This window comes from Hordeum vulgare, chromosome 3H (assembly GCF_904849725.1).
Source record: "Hordeum vulgare subsp. vulgare chromosome 3H, MorexV3_pseudomolecules_assembly, whole genome shotgun sequence".
In the NCBI taxonomy this organism is placed as follows: Eukaryota; Viridiplantae; Streptophyta; class Magnoliopsida; order Poales; family Poaceae; genus Hordeum; species Hordeum vulgare.
Window position 1 is genome coordinate 404,330,750 of NC_058520.1, and position 24,875 is coordinate 404,355,624.

General features: G+C 39.1%; 1 protein-coding gene across 1 annotated transcript; it reads right to left on the reverse strand.

Moving 5' to 3' along the window:
- Positions 1–10,100: 10,100 nt before the first annotated feature.
- Positions 10,101–10,575, reverse strand: LOC123440050. Its single transcript, XM_045116643.1, has one exon. The coding sequence runs from the start codon at positions 10,487–10,489 to the stop codon at positions 10,241–10,243; it is 249 nt and encodes an 82-aa protein (XP_044972578.1). The 5' UTR covers positions 10,490–10,575; the 3' UTR covers positions 10,101–10,240.
- Positions 10,576–24,875: the final 14,300 nt, after the last annotated feature.

Consider the following 24,875-nt stretch of genomic DNA (forward strand, 5'->3'; position numbering starts at 1 on the left):
TCTTGCCAAGTTGCCGAACTTTATTGACCAACCGAAGTTGCGATGTGTTTACCCAAAAAGAATCATCCTGCTGCGGGACCACTTGTGCGAGGGGGGGAGGGGTGGTAATTGACCGCGCGACATGGCACACTTGACGATGGGAATACATGCATCGAGTGAGGATGTGGTCAGTATTATCCTCCTCTTGCAAACCTAAGTGCTCCCTGAGTAATCTAAACGCTTTTATATTTTTTTACAGAGGGAATAACAAACAAGCAGACCTTTGATTGGAAATTCTTGATATCGGACACACATGCAAACACTTAGCATAATATCGAGACGGAAGACACATAGATATAACAATGAATCGATCATTTATAGATAAACCTTTTGATCAAGCGGTTTCCTTCTTGATGAGGTCAACATGTCCACATAGACATAGGAGATTTCATATCTTTACACTCTTGCATGTTAAACTTCTTGATCAAGTTCTTGATATACTTGGTTTGAGAGATAAATGGTCATTCTCTCGTTTGCTTCATTTGCAAACCAAGGAAAAATTGACGCTCACACATCATAGACATCTCAAATTTCTCGGACATCAACCTTCCAAATCTCACTAAAATGTGGGTTAGTAGATTCAAATATAATAACATCCAATTTGGCACATACATAATTCATCATTAACTCTTTTAGTGAACAAGGTTGTGTCAATTTTATCGATCTCAAAATCCTTTTGAATGAGAAACTTCGTTAGGCATTTGTACCAAGTTCGAGGGGCTTGTTTAAGACCATATAGAGCTTTACGAAGTTTATAAACATGATTAAGTTTCTTAGGGTTTGTTAGAGCATATATCTCCATATGCGGTTTTGGTAATTGATGACAATTCCTATGGATTAATGGTTGCCTTAAGTTATATTTATAGGATTTGTCCATAGGCACTTCTTGAAGTCCATCTGTTGGGTTCAAGGAGTTTATATGATGACCAAGGTGGTATTCAAGGTATTATCCAAAGAATGGTCATAGAGACACAAGGTTGATCAAGATCTCAGACAAAGAGTAAATCAAGACGATCAACACACAAAGCGTACAAGATGTACCGAGAGGGATCAAGTGATCCCATGGTATGGTAAGCATTGTCCATTACGTGTTTGTGTACTAACCCATGGTCTTCGTGAGAGTTCTATGTGGGGGTTAGGTGTGTTTCCATGGGCTTGCGTCAAAGAGAAGATCTCATACAACCCATGAAGTATGACGTCAAGTTGTGATCGTCATCAAGATTGCGATATGCAAGTTCAAGTGGATCATCACGAAGATATCATGCTTGAAGCTTGCCGTCCATTGTGGTGGCAATGGACTTGTGAAGATATGCTAAAGAGTGGCTCACCCATAGTGAGTATGGGGGAGCAATCAACTAGTCTTCATCAAGCCAACGCAATCAAGAAAGGTGGTCCATCTTGAGGAAGCCAAGATCGTCATCATCTAGCTCAAGAGGACGAGGTGCAAGGTATAGGTTTGCCCTTGATAGGTTTTTCGTTTAGGATAGATTGTTGTACTATCAAGGGGGGCTCTCAAGTGAGTAGCTTGATCGTATCGTTCGTTGAGAGCTCAAACCATTTGCATCCTTGCATCATACTTCTTGGTTCTTGTTTGGTGTTTCTCTTTGTGAGTTTTAGAGCTTATGGTCATCTTCGTGACAAGCTCGAGTTCATCGAAACGGAGTCCATATGCATCTACTATGATGTTTTCGATGTTGGAGTTTTTTGCCGGTTCTTCATTCATAGATGACTCACATCTCTATATCATTGGCATTTTCATATCTGCATGGTCCTAAGATTTCCAGTCGATGTTTGGATAGCTCTTGTTGTCCTGAATCCAACAAGCTTGGGTTTGCTCGATTCGGAGCTCGTATGCGAAAGTTATGGCTGTTTCAGTGGCGAGCGGTAGTACCGCTGGACCTAGCGGTAGTACCGCTAGAGCTGGGACGAGCGGTAGTACCCCTGGAGTGCCAGCGGTAGTACCGCTAGCTGGCGGTAGTACCGCCCCTGGTCAGCGGTAGTACCGCTGGATTGCCAGCGGTAGTACCGCTGGGCTCGGGCTGTAAGTGGGGGGTAACGGTCTGATTTCTTCCCCCACTATATAAAGGGGGTCTTCTTCCCCCTTGGCCTTATCTATCCGTTGAGCTCTTGTTCTACCTCCATTGTTGACATTCTTAGATCTTGCTAACTCTCAATCCCTCCAATGATTCTTGCTTGTTCTTGAGGGAAAAGAGAGAGGAGATCTAGATCCACATCTCCACCAATCACTTTCTCCTCTATGTGAGGGGAACCCCTTGGATCTAGATCTTGGAGTTCTTTGTGAACTCCTTGTTCTTCCTCTCATATTTCTCCATAGCTTTTGTTGTTGTGGAGGGATTTGAGTGTGAGGGACTTGACCACTTCGTGTGTTCTTGCCATTGCATTAGTTGCATCGGTTTGAGTTCTCCACGGTGATACGTGGAAGTGAGAAGTTGAGAAGCTTACTACCTTTGGTACTTGGTACCCTAGATATTGTTCTTCGTGGATGCTTTGGCATCCTAGAAGCTTGGTGGTGTCTCGGAGCTCAATCATTGTGGTGTGAAGCTCCGGGCAAGCGTCGGGGCCTCCAATTAGGTTGTGGAGATAGCCCCGAGCAATTTGTACGGGTACCGGTAACCGCCCCCAAGGGTTGCCACGTGTACGGGTTCGGTGACCGCCCTCAAGGGTCCCTTAGTGGAATCACGGCATCTTGCATTGTGCGAGGGCGTGAGGAGATTACGGTGGCCTTAGTGGCATCTTGGGGAGCATTGTGCCTCCACACCGCTCTAACGGAGATTAGCATCCGCAAGGGTGTGAACTTCGGGATACATCATCGTCTCCCCCTGCCTCGGTTATCTCTTACCCGAACCCTTTACTTATGCACTTTACTTTGTGATAGACATATTGTTTATTGTAATATATCTTGTGATAGACATAGGTGAGCCTAGTTGTTTGTAGGTTTTGTGCTTGACATATTAAACGTTAGTTTTATTCCGCATTTGTTCAAGCCTAAACCTTAATTATTTTAAAGCGCATATTCACCCCCCCCCCTCTAGGCGACATCCACGTCCTTTCAGGGTTCACAAAGCCGGAATGTTGTTTAACATAACTTCCTCCTTAATTTCACCATTTAGAAATGCACTTTTGATATCCATTTGGTAAGAGTAATATCATAGTGATTGGCATAAGAAAGAAGTATACGAATGACCTCAAGTCTAGCAACGGGAGCGTCAGTCTCACCGTAGTCCATATCTTCAACTTGAGTGTAACCTTGAGCTACAAGACGCGCCTTGTTGCGTACCACTTGTCCATCTTCATCTTGCTTGTTCCAAAACACTCATTTTGTACCAGTGATGTTGTGTTCATCCTTGAGCTTATCCACTAGTGTCCACACTTCATTCCTCTCCAAGTTGTGTAGCTCTTCGTGCATGTCATTTACTCAATCCGGGACTTCTAGTACTTCGTGTACCTTCACAATATCAATGCTAGAGATAAATGAGTAATGCTCATAGAAGTTAGCTAAACGAGTTTTAGAGCGAGTGATTCTCCCGGTTTGTATGCCGTTGAGAATTTATTCTACAGTATGATTCTTGTTCACTCTTTCTCGAACTTGTGGTAGCTTTTGCTTGTTGGATGGTGGAGCTTCCTCATCATTATCATCTTCTTCTTCATTGTTGTTGAAGGTGTCATATCCTTGAGGTGGTGGTGAAGGAGGTTGAGGTGGATCATCATGATGTACTTATTCCTCCTCTTCATCTTGTCATGTACCGTTTGTGGATGTATCCATGTAATTTTGTGGTTCGCCTTGGCGCGAAGTAGGATCTTTCACTTGTTTTGATGAAGTACTTACCTTCACCTCCTTGGGACATATTTTGCCGATGGACAAGTCTTGAATGCCTTCCGAAGTTTCCTTATCTCCTACATCATTTGGCAATTGTTCAATTTGCGAACCATTAGACTCATCAAACTTCACATCTACCGTCTCTTCAAATTTTCGAGTGAAGTTCTTGTACACACGATAAGTGTGAGAGTTTGATCCATAGCCAAGTAGGAAACCTTCATGAGATTTAGGAGAAAATTAGAACGATGATGCTTATCAAGAATGTAGCACTTTGAGCCGAATATCCGAAAGTATCCATCTTGGGGTTTGTTACCGGTGAGTAGCTCATATGTCGTTTTACCGAGAAGCTTGTGTAGGTAGAGTCTGTTTGTTGCATGACAAGTTTTTTCCCCGACTTCTGCCCAAAAGTATCTTTGCATCTTGTATTCGTCAAGCATCGTTCTAGCCATCTCTATGAGAGTCAGGTTCTTCTTCTCAACAACTTCATTTTGTTGAGGTGTGTATGTAGCCGAGAACCCATGTAAGATACCTTCTTCATCAAGAAAGGTATTCACATTAGTGTTCTTGAACTCCGATCCGTTGTCACTCTGAACTTTCTTGATCTTCACTTCAAATTGATTTTGGGCTTTGCGAGCGAAGTTCTTGATGATCTTTAGAACCTATGACTTGTCATAAAAAAATAATACCCACGTAAATCTGGAAAAATCATCAACTATAACTAGACCAAGAGAATTTCTACCGAGGCTCTTGTAAGCATTGGGACCAAAGAGATCCATGTGGAGCGGCTCGAGTGGTCTCCTAGTAGTCAAGATATTCTTTATGGGATGACTACCACCCACTTTTTTCCCGCTTGACAAGCACTACAAAGTCTATATTTATCAAAGATACCATCTTTAACACCAAGTATATGATCAGCTTTGATAATCTTGTCTAGATTATGCATACCTACATGTCTTGGACTTCTATGCCATAGACAACCGTTAGATGATCCTGCAATAAGACAAGCACGAGGTTTGGCTCTTTTAGTGAAATCGACAATGTATAGATCTGTTGGAAATATGCCCTAGAGGCAATAATAAATTAGTTATTATTATATTTCTTTGTTCATGATAATCGTTTATTATCCATGCTATAATTGTATTGATTGGAAACACAATACTTGTGTGGATACATAGGCAAAACACTGTCCCTAGTAAGCCTCTAGTTGACTAGCTCGCTGATCAAAAATGGTCAAGGTTTCCTGACCATAGGCAAGTGTTGTCACTTGATAACGGGATCACATCATTAGGAGAATCATGTGATGGACTAGACCCAAACTAATGAACGTAGCATGTTGATCGTGTCATTTTATTGCTACTGTTTTCTGCGTGTCAAGTATTTATTCCTATGACCATGAGATCATATAACTCACTGGCACCGGAGGAATACCTTGTGTGTATCAAACGTCACAACGTAACTGGGTGGATATAAAGATGCTCTACAGGTATCTCCGAAGGTGTCCGTTGAGTTAGTATGGATCAAGACTGGGATTTGTCACTCCGTATAACGGAGAGGTATCTCGGGGCCCACTCGGTAATACAACATCACACACAAGCCTTGCAAGCAATGTGACTAAGTGTAAGTCACGAGTTCTTGTATTGCGGAACGAGTAAAGAGACTTGCCGGCAACGAGATTTAAATAGGTATGCGGATACCGACGATCGAATCTCGGGCAAGTAACATACCGAAGGACAAAGGGAATGACATACGGGAATATATGAATCCTTTACACTGAGGTTCAACCGATAAAGATCTTCGGAATATGTAGGATCCAATATGGTCATCCAGGTCCCGCTATTGGATATTGACCGAGGAGTGTCTCGGGTCATGTCTACATAGTTCTCGACCCCGCAGGGTCTGCACACTTAAGGTTCGGTGACATTTCGGTATAGTTGAGTTATAGGTGTTGGTAACCGGAAGTTGTTCGGAGTCCCGGATGAGATCCAGGACGTCACGAGGAGCTCCGGAATGGTCCTGAGGTAAAGATTGATATATAGGAAGTCCTGTTTTAGTCACCGGAAAAGTTTCGGGCTCATCGGTAGTGTACCGGGAGTGCCAGGAGGGGTGCCGGGGACCATCGGGAGGGGTGTCACGCCCCATGGGGTCTCATGGGCTATGGGAAGAGATAAACCAGCCCCTAGTGGGCTGGAATAAGTTCCCACTAAGGCCCATAAGGTTTGAGAAGGAAAAACACAAGGTGGAAAGAGTTTCCAAGTGGGAAGGTGGAATCCTACTCCAAGTAGGATTGGCGTAGGACTCCTCCACCTCCAATTTCGGCCAAAGCTTGAGGGTTTGAGGCTGCCTCCTTCCCTCCCTCCCTCCTATATATACTAGAGGTATTGAGGGTTTTTGAGACACAACTTTGCCACGTGTTGCTCGACCCTATACCACGCAGTTTTTCCTGTAGATCGTATTTCTGTGGAGCTTAGGCGAAGCCCTGCCGGAGTAGATCGTCACCACCACCGGAGCGTCGTCACGCTGCTGGAGAACTCTTCTACCTCTCCACCCCCTCTTGCTGGATCAAGAAGGTGGAGATCGTCATCGAGCTGTACGTGTGCTGAATGCGGAGGTGCCGTCCGTTCGACACTAGATCGGAGCGGATCGCGGGACGGATCGCGGGACGGTTCACGTGGTGGATTGAGGGACGTGAGGATGTTCCACTACATCAACCGCGTTTCTTAACGCTTCCTGCTGTGCGATCTACAAGGGTACGTAGATCCAAATCTCCTCTCGTAGATGAACATCATCATGATAGGTCTTCGTGCGCGTAGGAATTTTTTTGTTTCCCATGCGACGTTCCCCAACAAGATCACCTCTACGAAAACTAGTAAATACCATGTTATGATTGTCTTGACGAAATACTTGGCAATCTACTTTAGTAAATAACACATTGAAACCGAAGTCGGCTAGTCTAGATACGAAAAGAAGATTGTAGCCAAGGGATTCAACAAGCATGACATTTTGAATAGAACTATTGTTAGAGCATATTTCTCCATATGTGGTTTTGGTAATTGATGTCAATCCCTACGGACTAATGGTTGCCTTAAGTTATATTTGTAGGATTTGTCCATAGGCACTTCTTGAAGTCCATCTGTTTTTTTCAACGAGTTTATATGATGACCAAGGTGACATTCAAGGTTTTATAAAAGTATTATAAATATAGTGTTTTTTGACCAAAGGACCCACACTTTTCCATTAGATAAGCATCAACACATATTTTACAACAGGACCCAAAAGAAAACAAAAAATACAACTAAGTCCCTGAACTTTCAAAAAAGGACCCCCAACAGAGAATAGAAAACGTGATCGGGTCCAAACCAACTCCTTCACGGTTGCAATATCACCATCGACGGGGAGTACGCCACTTGGAATGACGAGACCTTCATAGCTCCTGTTCCGACAGCGGCACACGCGTGAGAACGAGACCATGGACACTGGGTCGGAACTCCAGTGCCTCCCCTTAGGCATCAAGGCCGGGAGGAATAAGAGTGGCCGCCCTTCGGCCAGAAGAGTCGATGGCGATGTGGAGGAGGCCGACAGCCGGCAAGCGTCGTAGCTCCGCCACGATGACCATTGATAGATAACACCAACCTCATAAACATCTTCCATCTCCCTCCTCCTCTCCATCTTATCCGCCACCTTGGAATTTCCATTCATCATAGACGCTTGACGAATAGGGAATGGAAATGTATTGAGGTTAGGTTTGAAAAGAGATTAAGCTGCTGAAAGGACAAGCTGATGTCGTATGAAGGAAGGCTGGTGCTGATAAATCCGGTGTTATCAAGCCTGTCGATGTTTCTGTTGTCTTTCTTTAAAGTACCGCTGGGGTACGCAAAATATTAGACTTCTATCAATCTGATTTCTTCTGGCAACATGATGAGGCTAAAAAGAAATATAAACTAGCTAAGTGAAATATTATTTGCAGACCTAAAGATCAAGAGGGATTAGACATAGGAAATTTAAAGGTTAAAAATAGATGCATGCTTCAAATGATTATACATATTGTCTACTGAGACTGATGGGATGTGGATACAAATTTTAAAAAATAAGTACCTACATTCTAAGTCTCTGACTCACCTTTCTAAAAAGGTTAGTGAAGGTGAAGGTAGCTTTCTTTTAGACGGTCAAGTTTTTAGTTAGCAATGGAGCCATGACCAGATTCTAGGAAGACACATGACTGAGAATACATCGCTGGCTTTGCAATATCCTTCCCTTTAATATTGCACAACATAAAAAAGATTACGTTACGACAAATATTTCAATAAATACTTCTAAATATTCAATTTAGGCGAGCGCTAGCGGAAGAAAGATGGACTGTCTGGATGCATTTATCAAACGTTTGATGGATGTTCAACTGCCAAACCAGGTAGATTCCATTCACTGGAAATTAACTACGATTGGTTAAATTTTGGAGCACTTTTGAGAACTTTACATATTTGAAAGATGAAGGTACCGCTCAAAATTAATATTTTAATGTAATTTATACACAAAGGTTTATGTTAATCAAAGATAACCTAATAAGATGACGATGGTTAGGCAGTCCTAAATATTGCTATTGTGATTAAAATAAAATAGTTAAACACCTATTTCTTGATTGTCTTTTGGTTAAACTATTATGACATATTGTACATATAGCTTTTATTGAGATGTGGCTTAACAGAGTAAACGTAACTATAACGAATCGTATTGGGATTGAAATAAGTGCACTATTGGATTATATGAAACACGTTTTTTTATGTTATCCATGGAACTATAATTTTATGATAAAACTATAATTTTATGACCGTTATCACTTCAGAAAACTTATGGCTATGAAAACTTATGGCTATTGAATGTACCGATGAAAGACGGTAACACGGGCTATGTTCAACCGGTTTGAATGATGAACTACTAATAGACTAAATGTATATGCACGTAGTCTATTTGTTTGTTTCCGATCAGATGTGGCAGTTATTTTTCAAAAAAAAAAATAACTTAGATCTTAGAAAGCGTGGATGTAGTGAAAGAATGGGAGTACATCTTAGGTGTTAGGAGAAAGCGTGGATGTAGTGAAAGAATGGGAGTACATCTTAGGTGTTAGATACGTTATGTAGAAGTGCGGATGCACTACATTATGGAAGGGAAGTACGTCTTAGACGTTAGATAGACGACTGGTTTTAGTTGTAAAGAATGGATCAAATTTGTAGGTATGATGGCTACACAGATATGTTATGTAGATGGATCGAGTGGTTTTAGATATAAGGAATGGATCAAAGTTCGTAGGTGTTATGATGGCTCGATGTAGGTTCTCCCTCTGTTCGTCCCTCGTTTTTTAATATAAGATGGCTCGATGTAGGTTCTCCCTCTGTTCGTCCCTCGTTTTTTAATATAAGACCCTGGTTTTAATATAAGATGGCTCGATGTAGGTTCTCCCTCTGTTCGTCCCTCGTTTTTTAATATAAGACCCTGGACAGTGCTCTACGCCCACGCGTCGGTTAAAAGAAAAGTTTTCGGCCGGCCCATCCGACCAACCTCGCGTTTATACCGTTGGATCTCCATGCACATTGTTGGATCTCCATGCAACAATTTTCTTCATGCACACCGTTGGATCTTCATGCAACAATTTTTTCCTGATGCAGCAAAATTCTAATCTTTTCAACAATTGTAACAAAAAAACAAAATTTATAGCAATCGTAGCAAAAAACGAAGCTTGTGCGTGATAGCAAAAGTCGAACGCCGGTTGTAACAAATATCTACATGAACGTGTATGTAACTTTTTAGTAAAAGATTGCAGAAAAAATGATGCCGGTTGTAGCAAAAATTAACAGAGTTATAGCAAAAGTAGAAAACATCGATTGTAACGAAAAATCCGACGAACTGAAGTTGCAACCAAACAAACATGCAACTTTTTTACTGGACAAATGTAACAAAAAAATGATTGCAACAAATATGACGCTGGTTACAACAAATTTAAACGAAAAAAGTTGCATGCCCAGTCAGCGGGGTTACAACAAATTTAAACAAAAAAAGTTGCATGCCCAGTCAGCGGGTCGCGCCCGGCCGAACCATTCGGCCGGCGCACCGGCCAGAAATGTTTCCCTTAGAGATTTGATCTTATACTTACTTAGGAAGGGAGGGAGTATCTCATCTGAAAAGGTCGTAGCAGAGTGTTTGCATGAACAGGAAATTAATGATCTCCTCGAACAAACTCGAAAGCAGCTCTTATTATTGCGATCTCACACGCACACTGTCTTATACAGAAGCAACACGACGCCACCGCGCGCAAACCGAGCTACCTCATGGTCGTGCGACGCGCGCGCGGGGCGGGGCACTACAGAACCCGGATCACGCGCCGGTGCCGGTGGCCCCGGCGTCGCCGGCCTGGCCCGGCTCCTTCCTGGCAGCGAAGGCGCTGTCGTCAACCTTGCGCGACGCGGCGTCCTCCACCTTGTCTTGCACCTTCTCGATCTGGATGTTGCCCTGGTCCTCCCGCGACCGCAGGTCCGTGCGCGTGCGGTTCTCCCCGCCGCCCACCGACTCGTACGTCGTCGCCGTCGTCTGCCCGACCGGGTGCGCCCCCTGTGCCCCCGACATCCTTCCTACCTGCTTGCACTTCACACGCTCGTTCCTGGCTAATTCGACGTGGTCTTCCTGCTCGGTTCCGGTGTGTTTCGGAGGCGGCGGGACGGCGTATAAATCGTTGAGCTGCAGCGAGCGCGAGCGGCGCGGTATGGGCGCGTGGCATGGAGACGTGGTGTGACGTGGGTAGTGTGGGCGTGACACATGGCTTGGATATCTCTGCCCGGGGCGTCTAGATTGGACTCGTGTCCGCTGCCGCGCGCAGCTCAACGCTGGAGGCTTCGTGCTGTACTCTGTGTGTGCGCACTGAGCAATGATGGACCTCGTTGGGGATAAACATCAAAAAGGATGAGCTGGCGTCTAGGATGATAATGGTCGGCGTGCCAGTCAAAACCATTTTTTTTAAAACATAATACAGACGCGAGCATGTCAATCAAAACCAATTTGTATTTCTATGTTTTTTGAGTGCAGTGGTATCCGCACACATTTAATATTGATGCCTGTATTTTAAATTTATCGTACATCTAGCTTGTATTTTTTGATTTTTTTCTACATCTAACGGTCATGTGCATTTTTGTGAAGAGATGTTTTCATTTATTATAATAACATTTGTGTCGATTTTATCAATCTCAAAACGTCAATTCACCTTTTTAAAGATGTTATAGGATATGCGTATGTGTGTTAATAAAAATGAATGTATATTTTAACTGTATCGTGTTAAAGAAAGAAAAAAATCACGTTGGCCTGGTCGACTTTGCAAAATTGAACCCATCAGCAGAAATGTGTTTGTGATTATCCTTTCGTGTCCACACTCTGTTAGGAAAAAATCAACACCGTCTTTTTTCACATTAAAGATTATTGCGGGGGTGAAACACTTGAGCAAGATCTGGGAGAATAATTTCGTATGTATTTTTTTACGAAGTTAGGTTAAGAAGACGGTTTCACGTACTTTAAACTCTTTTTGTTAATTAATGAGGCAAGTGTTTAGTCTTGGTTCCAAAACAAAACTGTGAAATGACCATCGTTTTGCTGGAACTGAGTTCAATATATATACGATCTCTACTCGATTATATTTCAGTGGTGTACTCAAGATTTCGGCCGATATTATCCATGTGTAGAGAGCTATTTTTAATCATCGTAGAAACAAACCATACAAATATGTCATGTGATGGCTTTTTAAAAGCTTGATTTTTTTTAAACTCAACCTTGCCTTCATACTATAGAATAGAATTTTCACAAAATGATTTTATTTTTGGTTTGCATTAACCATGTATCGAGGAACATCTTTCAGCTATTTTGCAGATAAAGTCATACTCGTGGGCAGGGCACGAGATGAACCTAGAGGAGTGAGTAGGATAATATAAAAGGTATACTTTGATTATTAGCAATTTAGGTTATGTGGAATATGAATGTGAGCCTAACGATACTATGGTGAGATAACAACCTATATGATGTTTGCAAATGGTTTACATTATATTTGTTTCTGCTCATACTCAAATACACAATGTCTAATAGTATCATCTATTCTTGTTTATATAGATGTGGATCATCCCTAAAGTAATGTCTTAAATGAAATAAAATCTTTTTTGTTGATATACGCAAAACTTAGTGAAATATATTTAGCAATAATATAACTAGTATAAACAACATATCAAGGATTATCGCGGGAGGAATAAGTATTCACAACAACTAATTGCTCATGAGGAAAACTATCATTAACATGTATTGGGTTCCATCCTAGACAAATTATCTCATACTGAATTATCAGCCCCCTTTCTATCAACAATATGCAAAAAAACTCTTGTAATAATAACACCCACCTAAACCACCTAGGCTTAGTATTTTTCTAATCCATAAGGTACTTGATGCCAACATGAGACTTTAGAATTGGCAATATAAGGTCTAAATTTATCACACACAAACACAACTGTAAAAATCATTTTCAGTAGTAGCATAAATTTTTTAAACACTGTCCAAGGTCTTACTAGCATAATGAATAATATTTAACTTCTTATCAACTCATTGACGAGAACATCACCTACAACATAATCACTAGCATTACAGATATTTCTTAAAAATAAATTCCAATCAAGTGGTAGGACAATAGGAGCAGTGATGAATGCTTTCCTAAGTATCTCAAAGGCTTCTGCACAATCATCATAAAAAACAAATGGAACATCCTTTGTAATAAATTGGTAAGAGGCCTAATTTTTTTTAAAGTCCTTAATGAACTCCCTATAAAAATCGTCATGAGCTAGAAAACTTCTTATACCTTTAATATCTTCAAGGCATGGTATTTTCTCAATAGAATCAACTTTAGCTTTGTCTAACTCTATTCCTCTTTTAGAAATCTCAGGGCCAAGGACTATAGCTTCGTTTACCATGAAGTGGCATTTCTCCCAGTTTAGGACGAGGTTGATCAAGACTAAGTCAAAGAGTGGTTCAAGTTGATCAACACACAACAGGTAGAAGATGTATCGAATGGGGTCAAGTGATCCCATGGTATGGTAAGAATTTTCCATTGTGCTACGTCTACTAACCCAAGATCTATGTGAGGTTTCTATGTGGGGTTAGGTATCTTTCCATTGGTTTGTATGAAAAGTAAAATCTCATATAACCCATGGAGGATGACATCAAGTGGTGATCGTCATCAAAGTTATGGTGTGCAAGTTCAAGTGAAGCATCATGAAGAGACCATTCTTGAAGCTTGCCGTCCATTCTCGTGATAATAGACATGCGAAGATGTGCCTAAGAGAGTCTCACCTACAGTGGAGTATGTGGGAGCAATTTACTAGTCCACATCGTGCGTGCGCAATCAAGAAAGGTGGTCCAACTTTAGGAGGTCAAGACTGTCATCATCTAGCTCAAGTGGACTATGTGCAAGGCTAATGTTCAACCTTGATAGACTTTCTATTTTATCGGTATCATAGTGTTAGTTGGGAGACCGGGTTATAGGTTTGATTGCCATACCATCAAGGGGGGCTCTCGAGTGAGTAGCTTGATCGTATCGTTAGTAGAGAGCTCAAACCACTGCATCCTTGGCATCATATTTATTGATTCTTATTTTTCTTTTCTCTATGAGAGGTTTTAGAGTTTGTGTGCATCATCTTTGCATTTTGGGTGTTGGAGATTTTGCCGGCTCATATTTTGGGAAGTAAATCTTCCTTATCCTATTGGCATTTCTTCTCCATTGGTAGTTCTTAATATATCCAATAAGCTTGAGCTTGTTATTGGGTAGTTCTTGTCGCCAACTATCCAACAAGCTTGAGTTTGCTGATTTGAGAGTTCATTTGCAAAATTTATGGCAGTTTTAGTCTTACTTGATTTATCTGTTCTGCTCTGGCTTTCTGGCATAGGCCAAGCGGTAGTACCACTGGTGCCCATGACAGTACATATTAGACAACACTTCCACTGGTGCCCACGATAGTCCCACTTAGGTGGTTCTTCCGCTGGTTGGTACTGTGGCTAGTTCCACTTGTATTTAGCCTTGTGTTGCCTCCTCAACATTTCGCGGTAGTACCGCTTTGGCAGTACTTCCGCTGGTTAGTACCGCGACTACTTTTGCTTGTGGTGAGTTTTATGCTGCTTTCAAAAAATTCGTGGTAGTATCGATCCGACGGAACTACCATTCTAATACTTCAATACCCATTGGGTTGCGTTGACACAGCTAGACGGTAGTACCGCTCCCCGGAGCGGTAGTATCTCTTAAGGCATATTAGTGCATCACAGTTGGATTTGAGCCCTAATACTTCTCCATCGTACCTATATCTATATTTTTTGATTGTTTGATGCTATTATACAATCAATCTTGTTTTTTCTATATGACATTTTATGCCATTTTTGGTACTAACTTATTAATTTAGTTCCCAATGTTAGTTTCTACTTTTTGCCTATTTTTTGTTTCGCATAAAAACTATAGCAAACAAAGTTAAAACACGACAAAACTACAGGTGTTTTTTCTGGACTACGAGAGACCCTAGAAGCTTAGGGGGGGCACGAGACGATGCCCGAGGGGCTCACAAGCTCAGGTGGCGTGCCCCAGGGCCCAGGGGTAGGATGCATCATGTGATCTTGCGGGGCCCCTTAGGCTCTCGCTCACCTAATTCCAACTCTAGGGAGAGTCAGACCATTTTTATCGCCGCTGCAAGCCTCTATTCTTACGCAATACAATCTGGAGGCCTTTTTTGGTGCCGTGCCGGAGGGGGAATCCATCACGGAGGCCATCTTCATCAACCATGATGCCTCCATGATGATGTGTGAGTAGTTCCTTGAGGACCTACGGGCCCTATCAATAGCGCTCTCTCTCTCTCTCTCTCTCTCTATATATATATATATATATATATATATATATATATATATATATATATATATATATATATAGGGTTTAGGGTATCATGGTTGATGAAGATGGCCTCCGTGATGGATTCCCGGTATATATATTGTCTATGGAGAACATACATCATACAAAATGCAAGTGGTGGTAACTATCACCGATGGTAGATAAAATTTGTCATATGTATCATATTTTGTGTATGTTCTTTTTTACTTAAAAAGTATACGTATTTCACAAATATAATAAAAACTATGGGCTAACTTGTAATATTTTAATGTTACTCACTTTGATTTTTTTATATATAATATATAAACATAATTAAAATGATAAAATAATATATATACTACCGCATGATAGTATATGAACATGTGAGGTAACTACCCTGGGTGGTAGGATGTATTTTTCCTATATTTACGACCGTTTGGGGCACCTAGGTGTCCAGACATCTTATCTACCTGCCATTAGATTGCTTTAGGATATGTGCTAGTAATGGGTGTACATAAAAGCGCGTTAGCATGTTTATAGTACTATATGGAAAGAAGCCAACACGGCCATTAATTCATGGAATACTAATTAATTCTTTATTAATTGTCTTATTTAATTAGGTATAAATTTGATTGGTCCACTATAATAAGGAATAATCGTGACTTTCATTTTATACATGCATTTATGGAGATCAAATGCATGGTGTACGTGACTTCTATACGGAAATTGCTCAATTTTATATCGCATATAAACTCTTCATGTACGACAAATTAATACATTCACATTTCTCGCCATACTATTAAATTGTGCATATACATCTTCATTTCTTTAGGAACATATCAAATAGAACATAACGCTTGTTAGGTATATGCTCATTGGATTGAATATATACCTTATTATGTCATGAAATATCTTAAGTATATATCTTCTTTCTTAGGAATGTAGCATTTATTGTGTCTGAGGTATGTAAAGTACGTACATGTATCCCCCTATTAAAAATGTATGTACCTATAAATATAATTGTGTATTCTCAGGTTTCATGTATCTAAATATTATAAACACGCATAAAAAGTTAATCGACTATGTCGTTTTAAGTTTGTGAAAGTACATAATTAGTCGTAAGCATGTAATAATAAATCCCACATACCCAAAAAATCCAATATATAGACATAACATATAATATCTTGGGTACAAGGAAAATTCAACTACTCACGAATACTATATTTTCAGGTACATACATATGAAATTTGTGTACATACTCAAGATATTTCATGGTATTCAGATACATATGTATGTCATAATTCACATAGTCGAGTATATATGTAGCCATATTTTATTTTATATACGTTGACGAGATACATACAACAATTTTCTACTCTATTCCATGTAGTCGGGTATATACGTGTGCATACACATTGGGTATATTGCTTTACTTTTAAGTACACTAGGTATATAGTAGGATATTTAGTCGGGCTGATATTTTAGCCATATCTTACGTAGCCTGATATATACGTTGCTATATTTTACATAGCCAGTTACATATGTAACCATATTTTATAAATAAAATTCACATCAAGGTACACACTATTTGTTTGTGGGTATTTGGATATAGTCGCCTAAAAATATATAAGACTGCGTTTATGGGTATCTAAAGTCTAGAATAAATTATTGGATATACACGTATCTAAGTACGAGTGTTTATATTATTTTTAATGAAACTACAGTATAGTTATTTATTAAGGAAAGAAGTCATTTATGAGGCGGTCAATACTATGCATTCGTTTTGGAAACCCATGTGCAATCAATGGCGGTGAGTAATAGTGCATGCAAGCAAAAAATAGAAAGTAATTATTTACAAGGCACTAGTGATTATTTATATGTAGAAAATACACTAACGGGTAGGATCCAAACAAGGTGCCCAGGAACCTAGGTGTCCTAGATAATTTACCTATATATATATATATATCTTCATGTACATATCCGATGTAATTCTCGTGGTGTGTTTGGTGGGGTCCGATGAATTTTGGGTTTATGATCAATATTATTCATGGGCATTAAGTGAGTCGTTTCAGGTCTATTATGTGTGATTTTGTAGCTATGTATGCTTTCCGATCTATGAGTTTTCTTCAGCCAAGTTAATCATTAGATCATTAGACGTAGTGGTGCATATTATTCGGTTTAATCTTGTGGTGTCCTTAGTCTCTGACAGGAGGGGTAGCAAGGTGCATATTTTATTGTTGTTAATAAGGGTAAAACAATAGGCTTTGAACATATTTCCTGATCTTACCTTGTCTACATTATGTCATCTTGCATAAAGCACTACTGTGTTTGTCACGAACTTAATAATTTGAGATGAATGCTGGATAGCAGTCTTGGAGTGGATTAATAGTAGTAGGCTTTGCTACTTTTGATAGGCGTTGGTATTTCTCCGAAGAGGAAGGGTGATGTAGTACAGTAAGAGAAAGTATTATCCTTAGTTAAGAACCAAGGTTTATCAAACCAATAAGAGACCACGCAAACCAATGTTCGAAAGTACATGGACACGCACAAACAAATACTTGCACCCAATGCAGGCAAGTAGGTTGTCAATCCCCTTATCCTCGTTAATTGCAAGGATTAATTATGATAGTGGTAGATAGATAAATTGTAAAACAAAATAAAAGTAAATAAATTACAACAAGTAATTTAGGGTTTTAGTCATATGAAGTGAATGGACCCGGTGGCAGAACGTTTACTCGAGGCATCTCTCTCATGAACATAGCAACGGCGGGTAAACGAATTAATGTTGGTCAACTGATAGAAACACGAAAAATTATGATGATATTCATGGCATGATCAATATATAGGAATTACGTCTGTGTCAACTAGTCTCAAACAATTCTGCATCCACTACCATTACTCCACCTCTCGAGTGCTCAAGAGTATATCTTATGGTATTAAGTTCATAACAAACAAAGTAATGCTTGGAGCATGATAACATAATGTAGACAAATTAAGATCAAATAATATGTTTGAAACTTTTTGTTTTACCCTTATTAGCAACCATAAAAATATGCCCCTCACCACTCCTCGTGTCATAGAGTGAGGACACCGCAAGATTGAACCTATTACTAAGAACCTCTCCCACTAAAGATAAGTCAATCTAATTGGCCAAATTAAACGGATAGATAACAGAGAAATACAAGGCAATAAAATGACGCATAATAAATCTCACGGAAGACTTAGTTACTTTTGATGAGTAATCTGATCATAAACGCACAATTCATCGGATCTTAAGAAACACACCGCAAAGAATACATAAAATAGGTCTCCAAAGAGATCATTGCATTGAAGATAAAACGAGAGAAGAGAGATATCCATCCAGCTACTGCTATGGACCTGTAGGTTGTGTGAGAATTACTCACACATCATCATGGAGGCATCAAGGTTGATGAACATGGCCTCCATGATCGATTCCCCTCCAGTAGAGGCTTGCGACGATGATAAAATTGTTTCGGGTCTTTCTTTGAGGTTTTGGAATATTTTAAAATATATATAGCATTGGAATTAGGTCAGGGGGGCTCCGAGGGGCCCACGAGCTTAGGTGGCACGCACTACCCCATGGGTTGTGTTGTCTCAGCTTGTGGCCCTCTCATATCTCTTGTGGCCCACTCCCGAAGTTTGGACTTTGGTTGGTATAGTTTTTGTGTGAAATCAAAACCAAGCAGAAAACATAATCCGACAATGGGCACTGAGTTAATAGGTTAGTTCCCAAAAATGATATATAAATGCATATAAATCATACAAGATTGATAATATAATATCATGAAACAATAAAAAATTATAGATACATTGGATATGTATCATGAGTGAATAAGTTAAAGTTCTACTTGTCACAGACGTAATGACTATATATGAATCATGTCATGAAGAATCATAATCATAACTATGCGTTATTTTATCAATTTCTCAACACTAATTTGTTTACCTAACTATTTCTATGCTCATGAGAGACAAAACCTATAATTGCTTGTTGTTTTATATTATTTTATTTATGTATCAAGTACTCTCATATTTAATCCTTACAATTGGTGAGAACAAGGGGGTTGACAACCCTCTTGGCTTTGTTGGGTGCAAGCATTTGATTTGTATTTATGTACGTACTATAAACATTGCTTTTTTGTCGTCTCCTTCCGGTTCGATAAACCTTGATTCTTAAGTGAGGGACATACTATCTGCTAGTATACTACACCCTTCCTCTTTGGGGGAACCCAACAACTATCACGAGTAGGAGAAGAATATATGGCGCTCTTCGAGGAGGCTTGACAAAATAACCTAGGTGCTTTCGCACACATTTTTAAATTTGCTTGTTTCACTTTATTTTTCTTTTTCTTTTATTTTCTTTATTTACAAAAAAGTAAAATACCAAAAATACTTGTGTTACTATCCTTGCTTGAATTGTTATCATGTCTACTGCTGAAAACACTAAGTTGTGCAACTTTTCAAATACTAATAATAATGATTTATTAGTACACCTATTGCTCCTCCCGCCACTGGTGTGGAGTCATATGATACAAAGTTGCCTTGTTAAATCTTATTGTGAAAGAACAATTTGCTGTAAATCCTTATGAAGTTGTTGCATCCCATCCTAATACTTTCGTTGAATTATGTGATGTGCAAAAGAAGAAATATGTGGATAATGATACCGTGAAAGTGAAATTATTTCCTTTATCTCTTAGAGGTCAAGCTAAATCATGGTTTTCATCTTTACTGAAAGATAGTATTGATTCAATGTCAAAGTATGAACATACCTTCATTGCTAAATATTTTCCTCCCTCTAAGATAATATCTCTTAGAAATCAAATTATGAATTTTAAACAACATGAGCAAGAACATGCTGCACAATCATGGAGAGAATTGAACTGATGATTAACAATTGTCCCATGCATGGATTGAATTCATAAATGATAGTGCAAAAAATTTATGCGGGACTAAACTTTGTTCCATGAAACCTTCTAGATTCATTTGCAGGTAGAGCATTTATGTGAATACCACTTGGAGAAGCCACGAATATTCAAGACAACATGATGACAAATTACTCCCAATGGCACACCAAGTGCGCTCGAACAGGTAAGAAGGTAAATTCTATTGAGAAAGTGTCCTCCTCAAGTGAGAAAATTGATGCTATCGTGACTATGCTTGCTACTAACAATGCTTAGATAGATCCAAATGATGTTCCTGTATGTACATTGATTTAGAAAAATAATGATGCTATATATGTGAATTTTATCTCAAGGAATAATTTCAATAATAATGATTATATCGGAATTCAACAATCCTAAATAATATCCTAATAATCCCTCTAATAATTATGATAATTCATAGTATAATTCATACAATGTTATCATACCTCCTAAACTAGAGAATAATATTAAACAATTTATGATTTCTTAAAAGGTTTTCAATACTATGGTTGAAGAAAAATTGAGTAAAGGTGACGGTATGTCTAGAAACATGGATAGGTTGCTGCATGATGTGAATATTCTTAAAATTAAAAAAATCCACCTAATAAGTATGAAATGGTTGAATCTTTTAAACCCATTCAAGTCTCCAATTATTATAATAATAAAATGGTTGACATGCTTAGAGCTAGAATAGAACGAGAGGAAAATGATGCTGAATTGCCATTTCTTGCTAGTAATGATGAAGATGTTAAAATTATTGGTGTGTCATCTATTGCATATCTTTTTATAAATATGAAATTTTATAATTAATGGACTTAAGATGAGTCAACTTTAATGAGAAGATGACCCAATAATTTCAAGGGTGAGGATCATAATGCTATTCATGACAAAAGTGGGTTTGAAGAGGTTAAAACTTTAGATAGTGATGTGCCCACTACTTTGGATTACAAGGACTTTAAATTTTATAGTTGTTATTTAATTGAATGTATTTCCTTGCGTCAATCCATGATCAATTCACCTAATTCCTATGAACAAAATAAAGCTTTTACTAAACATATTGTAGAAGCTCTTACCAAAGCTCGTGAAGAGAAACTTGAACTAAAAATCTCTATACCAAGAAAATAAAATGATGAATGGGAACCTACAACTAAAATTAAAAGAAATATTATGAATGCAATGCTTTACGTGAACTAGGAGCTAGCGTTTCGACCAGGCCAAAAGCTTTATATGATGTCCTAGGTTTCACTAATATGAGTGAATGTTCTTTAAATTTGCAGTTAGTAGCTTCTACAATTAAAAAGCCTATGGGTAGAGTGAATGATTTGCTTATTCTTACTAATATAAATTATGTGTTTGTGCATTGTATTGTGCTTGATAGTGAATTAGTATGTCTTGTCCCATTATACTTGGTAGACTGTATTTAAGAACTATAGGTGCGATAATTGACATGAAAGAAGGTAATATAAGGTTCTAATTTCCTATAAAGAAAGGTACGGAACATTTACCTACAAATAATATTAAACATCCTTATGAATCTATAATGTGATCCACCTATGACATTGCTTTGGAACATGACAATACGTGTTATAGTATGCATGATGCCTAGTTAGTAGCATTAAACAATGTCGCTTGTGGGAGGCAGCCCAATATTTATCACTTTTTACTTCTATTAATATGTGATTAAAAATTATTATTGACTTTGTAGTAATTGTGTTTGTATCTTTTCTTTTATTTTTGTGCGAGTTAAAGCCTTTGAGACGTTGAAAAATATTTATTTACTACGTTTTGTGCAGAAACAGAAACTTTGTGTCGAGAGATTAAATTATTACTCTGTATTGGAGCATGATAAATTGTTGAATTTATTAAACAAAACTTAATTATAAATTTTCTACAACATCATCAGTTTTCATATTTTTTGTAGTTGTACAAATATGATTAATAACGACACCATGTTGTCGTGTTTTAGACATATTCTGTTTTAATTGCATCATGGGCTTATTTTTGAAGTTTCTATGAATTGAACAAGGGGGTATAAGTCATGGAGATGATAGAATACAGTAGATATTATGTAAGAACAATTATGAATGTTGATTTGACAATACCAAATTTAATTGTTTATTTTATTATACTAATGGATTTCATGAGATTTTGTCAAGTTGTGTGTGGTTGAAGTTTTGAAATTTTGGGTGAAACCACGATGGAGAAAATAATAAGAAGCGGAAAGATACTTAACTTGGGGATGCCCAAGGCACCCTAAGGTAATATTAAAGGAATATGCACGCATGTAAGCTTGGGATGCCCTGGAAGGCATCCTCTCTTTCGTCTACATTTATCAGAAATATTATTTAAAGCTATATTTTTGTTCATCACATGATATGTGTTTTGCTTGGAGCGTCATGTGTTTTTATTTTATTTGTTTTCTTGATTCCACAATCATTGTTTCCTGATCACACCAATTATGAGAGTCACATATTCATCACAATTTAAAGAATGATCAATGAACTTCACTTATATCTTTTGAGTTGAGGCAAGTGCTCATGTACTTCACTTATATCCACTGAGGGCGACGATACATATATTTTATAGAAATGATAGGTATAAAAGGGTGGTATAATAAAACTTGCATGTGGATCAGTGAATAGGTTGTGTGTGATAAACAATATTGGAGTTACAATATGTAGGATGACTAGTTAATATTTTTTATTTAAAACTATACATGTTAAAGTTTTTGATGTTACACTCATTAAAACGTCGATCATGGTACGGCCAGGAAGTTGGAGCGTAATTTATCATTGATTAATATCCTTTGTGTTGTCCAAATTATGGCCTGCGATGATTAACTCCTCCCAACCTCCCTCCACGGGGCATGATAGTAATACTTTGCTTAGAGGGCTTCTAAGGTTTCACATTAAATACTTGAGTTCTTTATGACTAATATGAGTCTGTGGACTATAAGGACTCCCACCTATTCATAGTTTGCTAGCCTCTTCGATATCGTGCATTGCCCGTCATCTCCTCGAGAGTAGGTGCAACTTAGTTAGTGCATCCAAACCCCGTGTAATGATTCACTCTTTCACACATAAGCCTTACATATCCTTCCTCAAAGCATCCACCATAGCTACCTATCATACACTACTACAGGAAGGTCCTAAGATGACACGTGTATATGATACACTTCGACAAAAGCGTGTATGATGCACGAATCGCAAACGTATAGTTATACAACCATCACAAATAAAAAGAACTGTGTACGATGGCCGATCCATCACTCACGATACTGGTAAGAGCTACATGTGCGATGCATGGCATACAATTGTTCCATACAAACTGTTTGCAATGAGATAAAATAACACATATGATTTGGCATAACAAGGTGCGTGTGTGATACCCGACATACATGTCACTCAGACGAACTGTTTGCGATGAGCCAAAATAACACAAACAATTTAGCGTAAGAGAATGTGTGTGATACCCGACAAACAGGTCACTCCGACGAACACTTTGCAATGAGCCAAAATAACACAAATGATTCAGTGTAAGGGGATGTGTGTGATTTCCGACAAACTAGTCATTAATCAGATTGTGTGGAAATATCGATAATAACACATAAGATTCCTGCTAATAAGTTGTGTGTGATGTGGGCACACACTTGATGGTAAACAATTGTATGTGATTGTTCAAACCATCACCGAGGTGTTCCTTAGTTTAATCATCTGCGATGTGATTTGCTCTATTTTCACAACATCTATGCTCTGTCTATAGAACAATAACATAAATAATTATAACAACAAGATTGCATAACCAAATTAAACATCCAATTACATAAGTGACTACATGCATGACATTTTGCACACCTCAATAAACAATTACATGCATAATAAACTAGCTGAAACAATCATCAAATTGTCTTCTTACTGTAATGCTTGCTGCCATTGCTCTGTTTGTGGCTCGATCCCTCGTTGTCTTCACGATGGAGGAATTTCCTCGTGTCAACGATTCGCTAGTACATCTCGTAGCATGTGTATGCGTCCTTGACAGCATGCTTGAGGTGATCTTCATCCAGTCTCTTCACCCGGGCCTTGTGCCACGCAGGCTTTTCCTTGTTGCACTCAACCTTCCTGTCTCTACAGTAAGGGTAGATGATGGACACTGCAAGGTCAATCAGGGAGTCCTTCTACTTCTTCTCCACCCCGTGTCAGAGCCTTTACTGGCCTTGGATGTCGACAAGCTCCTGGCTGGCAAAGCCCAAAGTCTTGAGAACCTTTAGATCATTGGTGGCATCCACCGTAGCAAACCTATAGTTGGGGCTGTTGACAACCCTAACAAAACGCTTGCAAGGCTTTGTGTCTAGGAAGTAATGGTAGACGAGAATGTGGTGGCGCACACACGACTAGGCAATGGCAACCTTCTGATCATGCTCGACACAACTGTCGGTGTACTCAAGGTCGAAGCCGACCACTTTGTACTTGTCATCCTCAACAAGAAACTTCCCCATTGGTGTAGATGGAGTTCTCCACCTCGACCGGTTTGTTGGTGTGCACCACCTAGAGCCATGTTCCTAATGTCGGTGTCTACACGATACACGTCGAACTCCATTGAAATACCCCTGGACATCCTCTATGTATGTGTTGTACGTCGTGGGTGTGATTTGTGTTGTGGGGCATGATCGAAAGGTAGAAAAGACTAAGGTTAATGGCTGCGGCAATAAAATCAGGCCAGACGACATGGGAATCTAGGATATCAATCTACATGATTGGAAGGTTTAAGAGATCAAAAGGTAAATCTCCGTGGAGTGGGCGCCGAACGGCCTGGAATTTCGGCACATCCAGATGGAAATTTTTGCAGCACGTAACTCCATCAATGCACATGTAACTGCATGGTGGCACCCCGCGTGGCACTATGTGATACGTCTCCATCGTATCTATAATTTTTGATTGTTTCATGCCAATATTCTACAACTTTCATATACTTTTGGCAACTTTTTATACTATTTTTGGGACTAACATATTGATCCAGTGCCCAGTGCCAGTTCCTGTTTGTTGCATGTTTTTTGTTTCATAGAATATCCATACCAAACGAAATCCAAACGTAATAAAAACTTACGGGGATTTTTTTGGAATATTTATGATTTTTGGAAAGA

Bases quoted from the DNA above. Each gene is read 5' to 3' on its own strand.
- LOC123440050 (XM_045116643.1), bottom strand. From the start codon at position 10,489: ATGTCGGGGGCACAGGGGGCGCACCCGGTCGGGCAGACGACGGCGACG.